The sequence below is a fragment of the Culex pipiens genome, chromosome 1, assembly GCF_016801865.2.
Source record: "Culex pipiens pallens isolate TS chromosome 1, TS_CPP_V2, whole genome shotgun sequence".
Taxonomy (NCBI): Eukaryota; Metazoa; Arthropoda; class Insecta; order Diptera; family Culicidae; genus Culex; species Culex pipiens.
The window spans coordinates 64,187,744-64,202,773 of NC_068937.1; the positions used below are offsets into that span (position 1 = coordinate 64,187,744).

Below are 15,030 nucleotides of genomic sequence, written 5' to 3' on the forward strand. Positions count from 1 at the left end.
CGATCGGAAAACTTTCTGCTCGCGTCATCATTACAGCAGCGCTGGTCCAATCGACAGCGGAATAACAATCTCGTCCGCTTCTTCCTCTTCAGCGGCAGTAGCGGTCATCGCCCAGCAAGTGGAGTCCAAGATCAACAACAACCTTCACGCGAATGCGCAAGGGCACGAGTTTAACGATTCGTAGGGCAGCAACCAGTGGCCGAGCTCAAGTGATGGTGCAGGATGCGGCGGAAGTGGTGCCCAGTATCATCACAGTGTTATCTATGTCACAATTAATCACGGTGTAGTTGGTGGGGGCATCACAGAGGGACACACCACCACTATCAGGCGCAACAAGTCGGAGGAGGTCGGGGTTAAGGACACGAACCCGGCGGATCAAATGGCGTTGCCGGAGCTTGAGAACGAACCGATGAATGTAGGATAAGTTAGTGATTATGTGGAGTTTCACGAGTTAAAAAGTTTCTTGTTTTATGTTTCTCCTCAGCTCCAAAGCATCAAGCAACTAGACGACACCACCTTCCAGAAGTTCACATCTTAGCAGAAGTAACAGTAACAACAATCACAACAGTCTCAACTGATGGCAGGACCTCCAACGAGTAGCAGTGGCCATATGCAGTCACACATGCGACAACAACAACACCAGCAGCTCAGTCCGGACCGTAGGTACACGTCGCCAAACGAGCAGAACGTCATCATACATCCACATCAGTCGGGTCAATCGCCGAGCGGGTTAGCCGTGAAACACATCGTCCCAGATCCGATCAATTGGACCGGCAAATTACGTAGGCTTGCAGTAGTGCTTACCACCGTTCAATCCGTGACACCCTCTGGCCCCGTGATGACCACCATCACCGGTACGACCTTGAGCCCGGCGGTCCAGCAACATTTGTTAGACAGTTAGAAAACAAGTTTATATATTTATTTAAATGGTTTCCATTATAATGAAAAACAAATTAATTATAATCAATAAACAACTGCCAAAAGGACCCAGACCACTTAAATTAAATTGAGCATGCTTGTCGGGACGGTGCTTTGTGGCGGTTTGTGAAACGCGAACAGATAGTAATCACCTGAGTCGGGCGGAGAAGAATACACCTAGTTGTCAGTGTCAGCCACTTGCGAACTGTCAGTGAGAGCCGCCTTCAATTTTTGTTACTGTTCTTATTTGGTTAGAGCAGTATTGTATTTGCTAGGAAAATAAATTTAAAAAAGTTTTTAAATTTGCAAATGTTTTTTCGGACTGAGACAATTCAGGCTAAAATAAAATAATTAACTTTATTTATTTTTCAATTTTTGCTTATTTTTGATAAGATTTAGTTTAAAATATATATTCATGAGATATATTTCCAATATGACCATGAATCAATCAATGTTATGTCTTACATACATGTGCTTAAACTAAGACTTATTAAGTTAGTAGTAGTTAGTCAATGTATTTAAATATATAAATCGTTCAGTACAACCAGAGCTGTGGAGGAAGTGAAAAAAATTCTCTGGATGGAAATAGGAACAAAGCGGGAAAAAACGGCGAGCTGGAGGTTGACATGAATAGAAAGGAAGCGGAACGTTTTCTTTTTTTTATGGAAAAAAAATCATCGTAGGTAAAATTTGCCTAAAAATTAAGATCGTTCAATTTAACATAAGCCACCGTTTTTCAAACAATCGCTCTGCAAAGCCGGCATCTCGGAAGAATGATCATGTCACAGCGAATTCACTTTACTTCCTCCAATGCTCGGGTTTTGCATTTTATTGCAACCAGAAAGGAAAATGACAGAAAACTAAGTCCGGCAGTACCGGCGCTCACGGCGGCGTAGTTTCCTCCGCTGTCGGGTGCGGTTCCGAAAAAAAAACAGAAGGATCGCCTTCGACAAGCAGGAAGCAGCAAACAAAATACTGGCCCCTCACGCCTGTGGAGTCACGAAGGAACAAGGCAAGGAGGTAACGTCTTGATTCGAATTCCCGGACGCTTCGAAACCCGGACACTTCAACTTGTTTTATCAATTATTTGGATATGAGTTCATATTATGAATGTCAAAACTGTGTTATTTGATAAATTCTAACATCAACTTTCATATAAAGTTTGTTTGAACGCTGTAGTTAATGCAAAAACAATTAAATAAAATAAAATTATAAGTTTACCAAAATTGCGAAACATTTCAACTGAAATATTTCATATGCGTCCGAAGCACCGGGAAGGCAAAGCAGAAATTTATGTTTTTGATTTCCTTAAATTCTAGCAATTTTTTATATGAACTATCGATTGTTTTGATGTTAACAGCTTATTTGAGACTTAAAGAATGCCATTCACTAACATTTCAGTCCAAATTTGTGCGATTCATAAGCAAAATCGAGTGTCCGGAATTCGAAGCAAAAGTGTCCGGATTTCGAATCAGCTTTTAACAGTGTCCGGGATTCGAAGCACAACAAGTCATTTTAGTTTTCAAATTCTGATGAAAAATTGTTAGAAAAGACATATTTTGCATGCATTCTCTTGAAACTGACTGTTTATACTAAATCCTGATGATATTTCTACATTTCCAACTTATTACATGATTTTTTGCCAGCTATAACAAAAATAATATGGTACTAAGTGTCCGGATTTCGAATCATGACGTTACTCTACAGTTCGGCTGAGCTGTGGAAGATCTTCAACGAGTTAAGCACCCAGTTGAAAAGCAGCAAACCCACCCAGATCAATTAAAAGTGATCGGATTCATCACAGAGTAAGGCAGAGTCACTACTGCAATTCGATTTTTGGTTAAACTTTGTGGTACATCGCACGCCTGCTACCAGCAAACCTTATTGAGCCAAAAAATAAAATGACATTTCTTCGGACTGCTCGCTCTGTGTTACTCTGTGGTTTCATGTCCTGCAAGTATGGTGTGAAATGACCCTTGCTGTCATTAGTTGAAAAAAATATTTTCATTATTTTTTATGTCACATTCATAATTTCCGGTCCTACCCTCGTCTCGGCACCAAAGAGGACCAAATAAAAATAAGTTATGAATAAAAAAAAAAAAATCGCGGAGAAAGTTGCATCACATGAGTCATGTACGATCTTGAGCACTATTTTGATATGAGCTGCAAGAAAATTTGTTTTGTCAAGAAGGGCAGATGACGACTGACTGGAAATTTAAATGGGAAGAGAAATTATCTTGCACAAAAAACAAAAACAACAACAAGAAAATGAATAAGAATAAGAAGACCTCTTCGCTTCTCCCTCCCAGGTAATCACCATCGGGTTGACGTCTTGACGATCTTCCTAGAGTCGAATCACCATTCCAGTGAATTCACCGTGATTTCCGTAGATGAATCCATCTTCATGAAGATAGAAATGAACGACAGGTGACGACGCCTGCTGACGTCGTCATTCTTCGAATCGTAATCCGGACTGGTCTTGGGGGCACTCATTCCGAGGCACATCTCAATAAATTCATCGCACAACTCTGGATCAGGATCGCACAATCAGGATTCATCGCACAACTCTGGATCAGGATCGCACAATCAGGATCAGCAAAACTGGACGTTAGGCTGGCGAATCGTGGAACCAGCAGTACCTTACGCAAAGACGGTCGTGAGTCCATTATCGACGTTACATTCTGTAGCCCGCGACTGGCGGCCGACATGAACTGGAGGGTGAGTTAGGACTATACCCATAGCGATCACCAAGCGATCCGGTACAGCATCGGGAGACGAGCCCCTGTACCAGAAAGGAGCAACCGGTCCAACGGGAGGAAATGGAAGCTGCAATACTTCGACGAGGGTCTCTTCGTGGAAGCGCTCCATTGGTGCGAGGGTCCCCAAGACTTGAGGGCCCACGAACTAACAGCACAACTAGTGACAGCATGCGACACAACCATGCCGCGGAGACTGGAGCCAAGGAACTGTCGTCGTCCAGCCTACTGGTGGAATGAAGAACTCGGTACCCTTCGAGCAAGTTGCCTCAGCGCCAGAAGACGAGTCCAGAGAGCAAGATCCGAAGCAACTAGAGAGGAGTGCAGAGAGGAGTATCGGTCTGCAAAGGCCGCGCTCAAGAAAGCGATCAAATGCAGCAAGACAAACTGCTTCAATGAGTTATGCCAAGACGCTGATGCGAACCCTTGGGGGAGCGCATATCGTGTCGCGATGGCGAAGATCAGAGGCCCATCGATGATGGCTGAAACGTGTCCCGACAAGCTGAAGGTCATTGTGGAAGGGCTTTCCCAAGACATGATCCAACGACCTGGCCTCCTACACCGTACAACGACGAAGGGGGTAGTAACGCCGAAGGTCATCTGATCACCAACGAAGAACTTGTGGCAGTAGCGAAAAGATTGAAGGTGAAGAAAGCACCCGGCCCGGATGGAATCCCGAATTTCGCCCTGAAATCGGCGGTTCAAGCATTCCCGGACAGGTTTCGAACAGTCCTGCAGAAATGCCTGGACGAAGGACACTTCCCCGACCCGTGGAAGGTTCAAAAGCTCGTGTTGCTGCCAAAGCCAGGCAAACCACCGGGGGACCCATCATCGTATAGGCCTATATGTTTGCTGGACACCCTCGGAAAGCTTCTGGAACGGATCATCCTTAGCCGGCTGACCAAGTACACGGAGAGCGAGCATGGCTTAGCAGCGAGGCAGTTCGGCTTCCGTAAAGGGAGATCCACGGTGGACGCCATCCGGAAAGTGGTCGAGAAAGCCGACGAAGCGCGGAAGAAAAAACGCAGAGGGAACCGTTGCTGCGCAATAGTCACGATTGACGTCAAGAACGCGTTCAACAGTGCGAGCTGGGCGGCCATAGCAGCAGCGCTGCACAAAATGAAGGTGCCTGACTATTTGTGCATGATCTTGAAGAGCTACTTCGAGAACCGCGTGCTGGTCTACGACACTGCCGATGGACAAAAAACCGTTGTTGTTACCGCGGGAGTTCCACAGGGTTCTATTCAGGGTTCAGCACTGTGGAACGGAATGTATGACGGAGTGTTGACACTAAGGCTACCCAACGGCGTGGAGATCGTTGGCTTTGCAGACGACATAGTGCTGACGGTAACCGGCGAAAATGTCGAGGAGGTCGAAATTCTGGCTACGGAGGCCATTGCGATGATCGAGAACTGAGGATGATGCCGAACAACGCTGGACCCAGGAGCAGTAGGCGCCGCCTCTTGGCAAGTGTCGCGACGTCCATACTTAGGTACGGCGGACCGGTATGGTGGGGACGAAGCGAAATCGAGCGCTGCTCGACAGAACGCAGAGACTGATGGCCATGCGGGTTGCAAGCGCATACAGGACCATCTCGTCGGAAGCAGTTGGCGTCATAGCCGGAATGATCCCCATCGGCATCACACTGGAGGAGGACACCGTGCGCTACACCCGAAGAGGCACGAGAGGTATCTGGGAAGCTGCGAGAGCCGAATCGCTGGCAAGATGGCAACGTGAGTGGGACACCACGGAGAAAGGCAGATGGACGCATCGGCTTATCCACGTGGGTGAGCAGAAGGAACGGAGAGGTCACCTTCCATCTCACACAGTTCCTGTCGGGCCATGGCAGGTTCGGACATTCAGAGTCTCCTCTCTGTCCGGATTGCGACGAGTGCGAGGAAACACCGGAGCACGTGGTGTTCGCCTGCCCTCGCTTCGAGGCAGCGCGAAGCGAAATGCTGGCAATTATCGGAGCAGACACCAGCCCGGATAATGTGGTGCAAAGAATGTGCAGCGACATCGCCAAGTGGAATGCGGTCGTCGGAGCAGTGACGCAGATCACTTCGGCTCTCCAGCGGAAATGGAGAGACGATCAGAGGAGGAACGACTAGGAGCCTAGTCGAAAACCCACGAGTGTGGCTGTGAAGGAGAGCACGTTATGATGGTCGGCTCTACCAAATCGGTACACGTCTCGATGGTCACAGGAGTCGAGAACCCACGAGTGTGGCTGTGAAGGAGAGCACGTTAAGACGGTTGGCTCTACCAAATCGGTACACGTCTCGATGGTCCAAGGAGAGGGCTGCATATGACTAGCCGATCAAAAGCAACGCGATTCTTGGGCGCGGTTAAACCCCCGCATGGACTCATATGTATGTGGAACAGGAAATGGTTCTAGTACAAGGCATTGAGCCTGTAAGTAGACTAGTGCAGAAAATGCAACGCCTCCCCCCGAAGTTATACCGAAAGGTGGTCCCGGGGGTAAAAGGGCATGGCGTTCAAGGACTGGACTGGACTGAGAAATTAATTCTCAGGTGTCTGGTAGCAGATTCCGACCTTGTAAAAAAACGCACACACACACACACACACACACACAGAGGTCATAAAAGGGAATAAACTTGGAACTATGGATATAGTCAGCACATTAAAGACCGATTCTTGGCACTTGTTTACCAAGCAGTAATTTTTTCAAGTTGAACTTTGGATGGTTCTGATAATTTTCCATGTTTTCCCACTATTTGAACCACACAAAAAACATATTTCCACATCAAAGTTCCTATTCTAAACATATATGTGAGCAGATGTTGTAAAATGTATAAACGCTGGGAATTTTTAATTTTTCCAACTGTTTTAAATAATAGCTTAAATTAATGGAAGGATTGCAGATATTTAATCAATCTAAACGGTATTTTATAGTAAAATGACTCTTATAAGCCCTCTTATTGACAGAAGCAGATTCTGTAGGTATAAAATTATACAGGACATTTGAAAAGGGGGTATATGGAAGCGTTGTCCTGTCACGAAAAATGACAATAGTTTAATTTGCAATAGTTCGTGAAATCAGTTTTGCATCATATTTTGGATTCTCTTCGTACTCAAAAAACCCTTTAAAATGCTTATTAGAAATCGTAAATTGGCCAAAAGAATCCAGAGTTACGGCTGACGCAAGTTTGCGTTGTCCCGTCACGCCAATTTTTTGGTCAAGGCACGAATTCAAAAAAAGATGCTCATTTCTCGTGTCTAGAAGCAAATCGTGTAACAGGCCAGTTTTTGATCGATCTAGACTAAATCGACCCTCCAGAATCCAAATTTGCCTGTTGATTTTCCTGAGTCTCAAAGGGAAGCGAGATATTCAAGATGGCGTCTAATATGGCGGCAGAATGGAAAAAAAAACACCATAAAAGGATTTTTAAGTTCAATCAACTAGTCAAATTTAACTAATCTGGGGTCGCTGAACTCGAATATGAGCCATATAATATTGCAAAGTACTCAGAGAATGTGCAATCCAAGATGGCGGCCAAGATGGCGAACCTAGAATATTGGAAATTTTTATACAGAAATGTAACAGGCAGTCAACAGGTCAAATTTAATTAATTTGGGGATGCTGAACTCGAATATAATCCTTAGAATATTCTAAAGTCTTTAGAACAGTCTGTGCGGCATAATGCCAAATACGGTGACAAATAAATAAATAAGTACTCAGGGAATGCAATTCAATTTTCTAGCTTCGGCATCTTGGATTGCACACTCCCTGAGTACTTTGGAGTATTATATGGCTCATATTCAAGTTCAGCGACTCCAAGTTAGTTAAATTTGACCCGTTGATTTCCTGTTACAACCCTGAACAAAAAAATCAAATTTTCTAGCTTCGCCATATTGGCCGCCATCTTGGATTGCACATTCCCTGAGTACTTTAGAGTATTCTATGGCACATATTCAAGTTCAGCGACCCCAAATTAGTTGAATTTGACCCATTGATTGCCTGTTACACATCTGAAAAAAATCAAATTTTCTGGCTTCGCCATATTGGCCGCCATCTTGGATTGCATATCCCTGAGTATTTTGGAATATTCTAGAGCTCATATTCGAGTTCAGCAACCCTTTGTTAAATTAGACCTGTTCATTGCCGGTTACATTTCTTTATAAAATATCGAATATTCTAGCACCGCCATATTGGCCGCCATTTTGGATTGCACATTCCCTGAATACTTTGGAGTATTCTAGGAGTCATATTCGAGCTCAGCGACCCCAAATTAGTTAAAGTCGACTAGTCAGTAGAGATTTTCACAATTGCTTCATTTCGTGACGGGACAACGCGAGCAAAACCCTCTTTTGCAAAATATCTGCGTTGTCCCGTCACGAAAAAAAGTACCTGTCAAATCAACAAAATTTGACGAAATTGGGTGATCCAGTAAGCAAAATCTTCGTTTTTTATTTTAGAAACAACTGTTAAAAAGGGTTTTTCCAAAAACTTACTAGGAGAGCAGAGTTCTTCACTTTTGTGTATGAAAATCAAAATGATCCAATTGTACGATGTTGTCCCGTCACGCTACATTTGTAACCAAGGGGCGCGACAATAGTAAAAAATTAAATTAATTAATTAATTAACTGCAGGAATTAACAAATTAACTTTTGTTTACGATCATAACAACGCCACCTCTCTTTATACCACATTGGTTTGACCAAGGACGTTTGACAGTTCGACATCTCGCGTGATTGTTTTTGTTGTTCGGTGAAAAAAATATAAAATAAGCATAAGCATAAGCATAAGCATAGGTGCCCACCCGCAGTTGCTACTCCGTTATTGACCAGGACCTCCAGAAGTTACATCCACGAGCCGTGGAAGATAAGTGGGTGCTATCTTTCCTCGCTTCGCAACTTCTCAAAGGCCCCTATCATGCTGATCAATACCGGCGCCGGCCACGACCAGTGGTAGAGTCACGGGGAAGTGGATGGGAATGTTAGTCCGATACTTGAGTGATAGAGACCGCCCAATCGACTGCTTCTCCGACAAAGTATCACATGAGTTTTGAGGGGGTTAGTAGATGGGTATGAGGTCAGGATTCACGAGTGGCAGTGATGTGACCATGAGCATTTTGTTTATCGGTTGAAATTTTAAATCTTAGGCAGCCGGCTGCGGAAAGATAAATAATTGATTATTTAAAAAGTTTGTTTTAATCGAACGCGTGCCAACCGAGCAGTAGCGCTATGGGCTGGACTTATCAATATATTTTTACTGTTTGTACAATTTAGATAACGCGAGCAAATTTCAAAAATAGTAAATAAATGACGCTTTACTCTTCATAAAATCGATAGATTGATGAATTAATACTAAAACTGAAAGTTGGAATAAATTTTTACGATCATTTACGACGAAAATTATCACGAAAAAACAGGACTGCGCGTCCCCAGAAGCACTGCACTTATGAAGGCATTATTCAATTATTATGCCCAATCACCCCATGCACACAAATAGCGACACAAAAGAGACGAAAATTATCACGAAAAAAACAGGACTGCGCGTCCCCAGAAGCACTGCACTTATGAAGGCATTATTCAATTATTATGCCCAATCACCCCATGCACACAAAGAGCGACACAAAAGAGACGAAAATTATCAAGAAAAAACAGGACTGCGCGTCCCCAGAAGCACTGCACTTATGAAGGCATTATTCAATTATTATGCCCAATCACCCCATGCACACAAATAGCGACACAAAAGAGACGAAAATTATCAAGAAAAAAAAACAGGACTGCGCGTCCCCAGAAGCACTGCACTTAGGAAGGCATTATTCAATTATTATGCCCAATCACCCCATGCACACAAAGAGCGACACAAAAGAGACGAAAATTATCAAGAAAAAAACAGGACTGCGCGTCCCCAGAAGCACTGCACTTATGAAGGCATTATTCAATTATTATGCCCAATCACCCCATGCACACAAATAGCGACACAAAAGAGACGAAAATTATCACGAAAAAAACAGGACTGCGCGTCCCCAGAAGCACTGCACTTATGAAGGCATTATTCAATTATTATGCCCAATCACCCCATGCACACAAATAGCGACACAAAAGAGACGAAAATTATCACGAAAAAAACAGGACTGCGCGTCCCCAGAAGCACTGCACTTATGAAGGCATTATTCAATTATTATGCCCAATCACCCCATGCACACAAAGAGCGACACAAAAGAGACGAAAATTATCAAGAAAAAAACAGGACTGCGCGTCCCCAGAAGCACTGCACTTATGAAGGCATTATTCAATTATTATGCCCAATCACCCCATGCACACAAATAACGACACAAAAGAGACGAAAATTATCAAGAAAAAAAAACAGGACTGCGCGTCCCCAGAAGCACTGCACTTAGGAAGGCATTATTCAATTATTATGCCCAATCACCCCATGCACACAAAGAGCGACACAAAAGAGACGAAAATTATCAAGAAAAAAACAGGACTGCGCGTCCCCAGAAGCACTGCACTTATGAAGGCATTATTCAATTATTATGCCCAATCACCCCATGCACACAAAGAGCGACACAAAAGAGACGAAAATTATCAAGAAAAAAACAGGACTGCGCGTCCCCAGAAGCACTGCACTTATCATTTGTTGTTCGGTGAAAAAAATATATTCAAAAAGAAGCTTCACGAATCACCCGCTTTGAACCCATCGTCTTCTGTTGAAGAGACCGACGAAAGCAGCCCGGAGGACGGTGGACCAGGTGAATTTCCAGGTGCAGGTGCAGGTGAATTTCCGATGACACTGGCCGATCTGTTGTGCGGTGAAGCCGCCAAGCGGGCCGCCCAGGAACGGTCGGAAGCTCAAAAGGCACAGGACGCGACGCTCGCTAGCATTGAGGCCGAGTCGAAAAAGACGTCGGCCGAACCGAAGGAACCCGCTGCCGTCACCCAGATCGACTTCTCCAAGTACTCGAAAAAGGCCGTCAGTTATCTGGCGAGAAACTTCTACAACCTCAAGTACGTGGCAGTTGTGCTGGCGTTCGGAATCAACTTTATGCTGCTGTTCTACAAGGTAACGACATTCGGCGACGATGAGGAAGCTGCCGAGGGATCTGGCGAGGATTTGATGGGACTGGCATCGGGAATGGGCTCTGGTCTGGTTAACGCCGTACTGGAAGGCGGTAGTGGCGAAGGAGGTAGCGGAGAAGGTGAAGAGGACGGCGAAGATCCGCTGGAGAAGGTCGAAGTGGACGAAGACTTTTTCTACATGGAACACGTGATGCGTATTGCCGCCTGCCTGCACAGCTTGGTATCGTTTTGCATGCTGATCGCGTACTCCCACCTCAAGGTTCCGCTGGCCATCTTCAAGCGTGAAAAGGAAATTGCTCGACGACTGGAATTCGACGGGCTGTTCATTGCTGAGCAACCCGAGGACGACGATATCAAATCCCACTGGGACAAGCTGGTCATTTCGGCCAAAACGTTCCCCGTCAACTATTGGGACAAGTTCGCCAAGAGGAAGGTCCGCGCAAAGTACAGTGAAACGTATGACTTCGACTCGATTTCGAACTTGCTCGGAATGGAAAGAAACGCATTTGCCACACAGGAAGGAACCGAGGGTGTTGGCTTCTGCCACTTTATTGCAAACATCGACTGGAGATACCAGATCTGGAAGGCCGGCGTTGTGGTACTTTATCTTCACGGTTATGGGCAACTTTAACAACTTCTTCTTCGCCGCTCACTTGCTCTATGTGGCCGTCGATTTCAAGACGCTGCGTACGATCTTGCAGTCCGTAACGCACAACGGCAAGCAGTTGGCCCGTAAACAGGATTTGTTGGAAAAAAGGTCATCGAGTTCAGGTGACCTGTTTCTGCTGGCCAGAGCATCATTCGATTCTTCAATCAGCTGGAAGGACGGATAGCGGTCAACAAAATTGACGAAAGATCGATCGCGAGTGACCTCTCGGAACAACTCGGCGGCTAGCGCAACCCTTGCGAAAACCGAGTCAGTAACAACATTGGTAACAACAAGGTAAAACGATTTAAAAACTGTTGGAATGCAGATATTAGTTTTGTATTTTCCCAACCGCAGGTTTCGATCAAAACGTTCCTGTTACTCAACTGCAAACTTCCCCCGGAAGCTGAACAAGTTCAACGCGGCCTGCTAGAAGTGGTTCCCATGGTGGTCGTTTTCTTCGAAAGTGTTAACACCCGCACCACACTCCAAAACGACCGGCATCGGCACGACGGGACAAAAACCAGCTGCACAACAAAATAAGAACTCTTCCGGGACCAGGAAGCACCTGACGTGACGTCGTGCAGATTCAAGGAAATAATCAGCTCCAGAAAGACATTCCGTGAACTCGCTGGTTACTGCGATTAATGCAACAAAATAAACAGAAAAAAAATTGAACGATTTTAAAAACTTGAATTTCTCAAGAATTTCACAATTTATGTTAATTTACAATCAAATTATGTGCCACAGCCTGAATTCATCATTGTGTCCTTCTGGAGTTCCAACCGCATGGACCGCCATCAGGGTCGGAATGGCAACCGCAAAGACACTCGTGTCCGCTAGCTATCCGGATCGCTCGCCTAGCCGCATGTCAGCCTCCGAGTACAGGGCGTTTTTTTTGTTGGCTAATTTGTGGAACGCGAGGATATCATTATCATATCTGGACAGTCTGATTTCTTGGCCAAAAGCTGCTTATACTTGCTGGCCAGCTGTCTTGCCGAAGACGAGTTGGAGATTGTTGAGGGGAAGGTAGGGGGAGGAAGCGCTGGAGTCGTTGTTCCGGTTGGTTTCGCAAAAGTCAAACGATAAATTCGTTCGCAGCCGCATTTGAAGTGGGCATGGCGAGTATTTTTGAGTTCGGTTTGAAAATGGAGATTTGCTCAATGCCCACAATCAGGGTTGCTGTTTTGCCCATTCCGGACGGTCCAAGCAGCAAGTACGGCACCGTGTAAGCGTACCGTTTACAATGGTTGAAGGCCACGCTCGAGTGGAAACATTTCTGGTCCTATGTTTGTGACGATCATTTAGGGTTAGGGCTCGGTTCTTCAACACGTCCTCGTCGCCTTTGCTGGGCGTAACGTAGACCGAGGGGGCGATCTCGATGCGTTTGACCATTGGTTTGACCACTTCGATGCTATTAAAAACGTGCTCGAGACGGCCACGATCGTAGAAGCTCAGGTGCATCCGGTAGTTCATTCCGCGCACGGCGTCGAAATTGCGGTAAACTGAGTGAAGGCCAAAGTGTTTGAGCTGAGGGTTGTTGCGGGGAGCCACGAGGATGGTTTTGTTGAGGATGTTCTGAATGTCTTCAGCATCAACGGATGAGAGCGGTCGGACGTGCGTCAGGTTGAGATGGGTCCACGGGATGATGTCGTGCCGGGACTCGGATGGGTTCAGTTAGAGAACGCCAAGTGACCAGCGTTGGAAAGGGTGCCGTTCGAGACGGCAGATGCTTCCTGTTGGATTTGCGCTTTGGTCGCTTTTTTATTGTTCGAGATGAACACGGCAGAAGTAAGAGTGCAAAAGACGCCGTGCAGGATGTATTGTTTACAATGGTTGGAGGCCACGCTCGGCTGGAACCACTTCTGGTTCTCCAGTTTCCTCAGAACTTCCCCTCCCCACCACCCCGGTCGCTTCCAAACGGCACTCCCGATAGACGCCGTTCTCAATCTGGTTCAGCAACCGTAGCTGGTTCCGGTAATTGGCCAGCCTCAACGGAAACTACCCGCTCTACTCAATCACACCATTTGTGTACCACAGCATGGTTACCGTTCCGGACTCAACAGGTGTTAACAACTCCGTCGTCCGCACCTTTTTCCACAGCTTTCTAGAAATGAAATAATTAATCTTTTTTTGCTACAAAACAATCATAACTAAACTGACAGTCGAGCGCGCGAACTGACTCAAAGAAAAACAATGTTTTCAACAAAGCAGGTGTACGTTGTCAAATGTTTAAAATGACAAGAGGAATTTAATTCCTTAAAGTATTAAATGTGAAAAATTAATATATTAAGGCCAATGTCACGCCCCTCGTTTGTAACTCTCTTGACTCAAACTTTGTGTTTTTAAATGTTTGCTGGAGTGAATCTTATTGGAAATTTAATGTACTTTCCAAATTTGTATAAATATTGGTAACTTTTCTCACAGATTTTGAAGTTATCAGCAAAAAACTGAAAACATATGCGTACAAACGTTGTCCCGTCACGAAAGAATCGGTCTAAATCATAAAACTAGATAAAGTTAGTGTTTGCGACATATTTTCCTCAATTTACCATTGCCTACTCAATGTTGAGCTCGATCCCCAAAAGCAATGAGGAATCAGTAATTCCAATCAAGCGTGTCAACTGACATAATTCACTTGATATCTCGGTACTCAAACTTTCAAGTGACTCTCGGCGCAAAGTTAAGGTGATCTTCATACCTAAGGCCGGCAGAAGTGACCCCACGATGCCAAAAGCCTTCAGACCCATAAGTCTGACAGTGACGCTGCTGAAGCTTATGGAGAAAATCACGGATAACCACATCCGGGCGGAGTTCTTGAAGGACTTCCCTTTGCATAAACATCAATATGCATACCAAGCGGGCAAATCGACCGAAACTGCCCTACACGCGTTAGTGTCACGTATCGAGAACGCACTGAAATATAAAGAATCTGCACTATGTGCTTTTCTTGATATTCAGGGCGCTTTCGATAACACTTCGTACTCAGCCATCAATGAAGCGCTCCGGTCGAGGAACGTCGATGGAACAACTGCGAGCTGGATTCATGCTATGCTTACGAGCAGAGAGATTTCAGCATCGCTAGGAGACACATCTATCACAATAACAGCAGCCAAAGGCTGTCCGCAAGGGGGAGTACTCTCTCCTTTGCTTTGGCTGCTGGTGGTAGATAGTCTTCTAAGAAAACTTACACTACTCGGCTACGAAGTCATTGGATATGCTGACGACGTAGTCTTAATCATCCGGGGGAAGTACGACGGAACGTTATCGGACCGTCTACAGTCAGCTCTAAACTGCACCATGTCGTGGTGCGAGCAGGAAGGGCTGACAATAAACCCCAACAAAACCGTGATAATCCCGTTTACTAACAGGAGGAAACACGACCTTAGGCCGCCTACCTTGAAAGGAACCCAACTGACCTTCAGTTCTGAGGTCAAATATTTAGGAGTAATCCTTGACAAAAAGCTGAACTGGAATGCACATCTGGACTATGCGGTAAAGAAGGCAACTACTGCTATCTGGGCGTGCAACAAAATGCTCGGCAAAACCTGGGGCCTTAAACCGAAACTTGCATTCTGGTCTTACACCACCATCGCTCGACCTAGGGTAACCTATGCGTCGACCGTTTGGTGGCCGAAGACTGAACAGAAGACATGT

The 15,030-nt window shown here is 45.3% G+C and overlaps 2 protein-coding genes across 2 annotated transcripts in view; both read left to right on the forward strand.

Moving 5' to 3' along the window:
- Positions 1 to 15,030, forward strand: part of LOC120426184 (mitochondrial glutamate carrier 1-like) — a 128,687-nt gene that overhangs the window by 2,654 nt on the left and 111,003 nt on the right. The gene's annotated exons all lie outside the window — the stretch shown is intronic.
- Positions 9,469 to 12,063, forward strand: LOC120426180 (ryanodine receptor-like). The gene is given in 4 exon segments (XM_052711004.1): positions 9,469 to 11,318; positions 11,320 to 11,421; positions 11,608 to 11,670; positions 11,731 to 12,063. Coding segments are annotated over 4 exon segments (1,614 nt in total). The 5' UTR covers positions 9,469 to 9,945; the 3' UTR covers positions 11,807 to 12,063.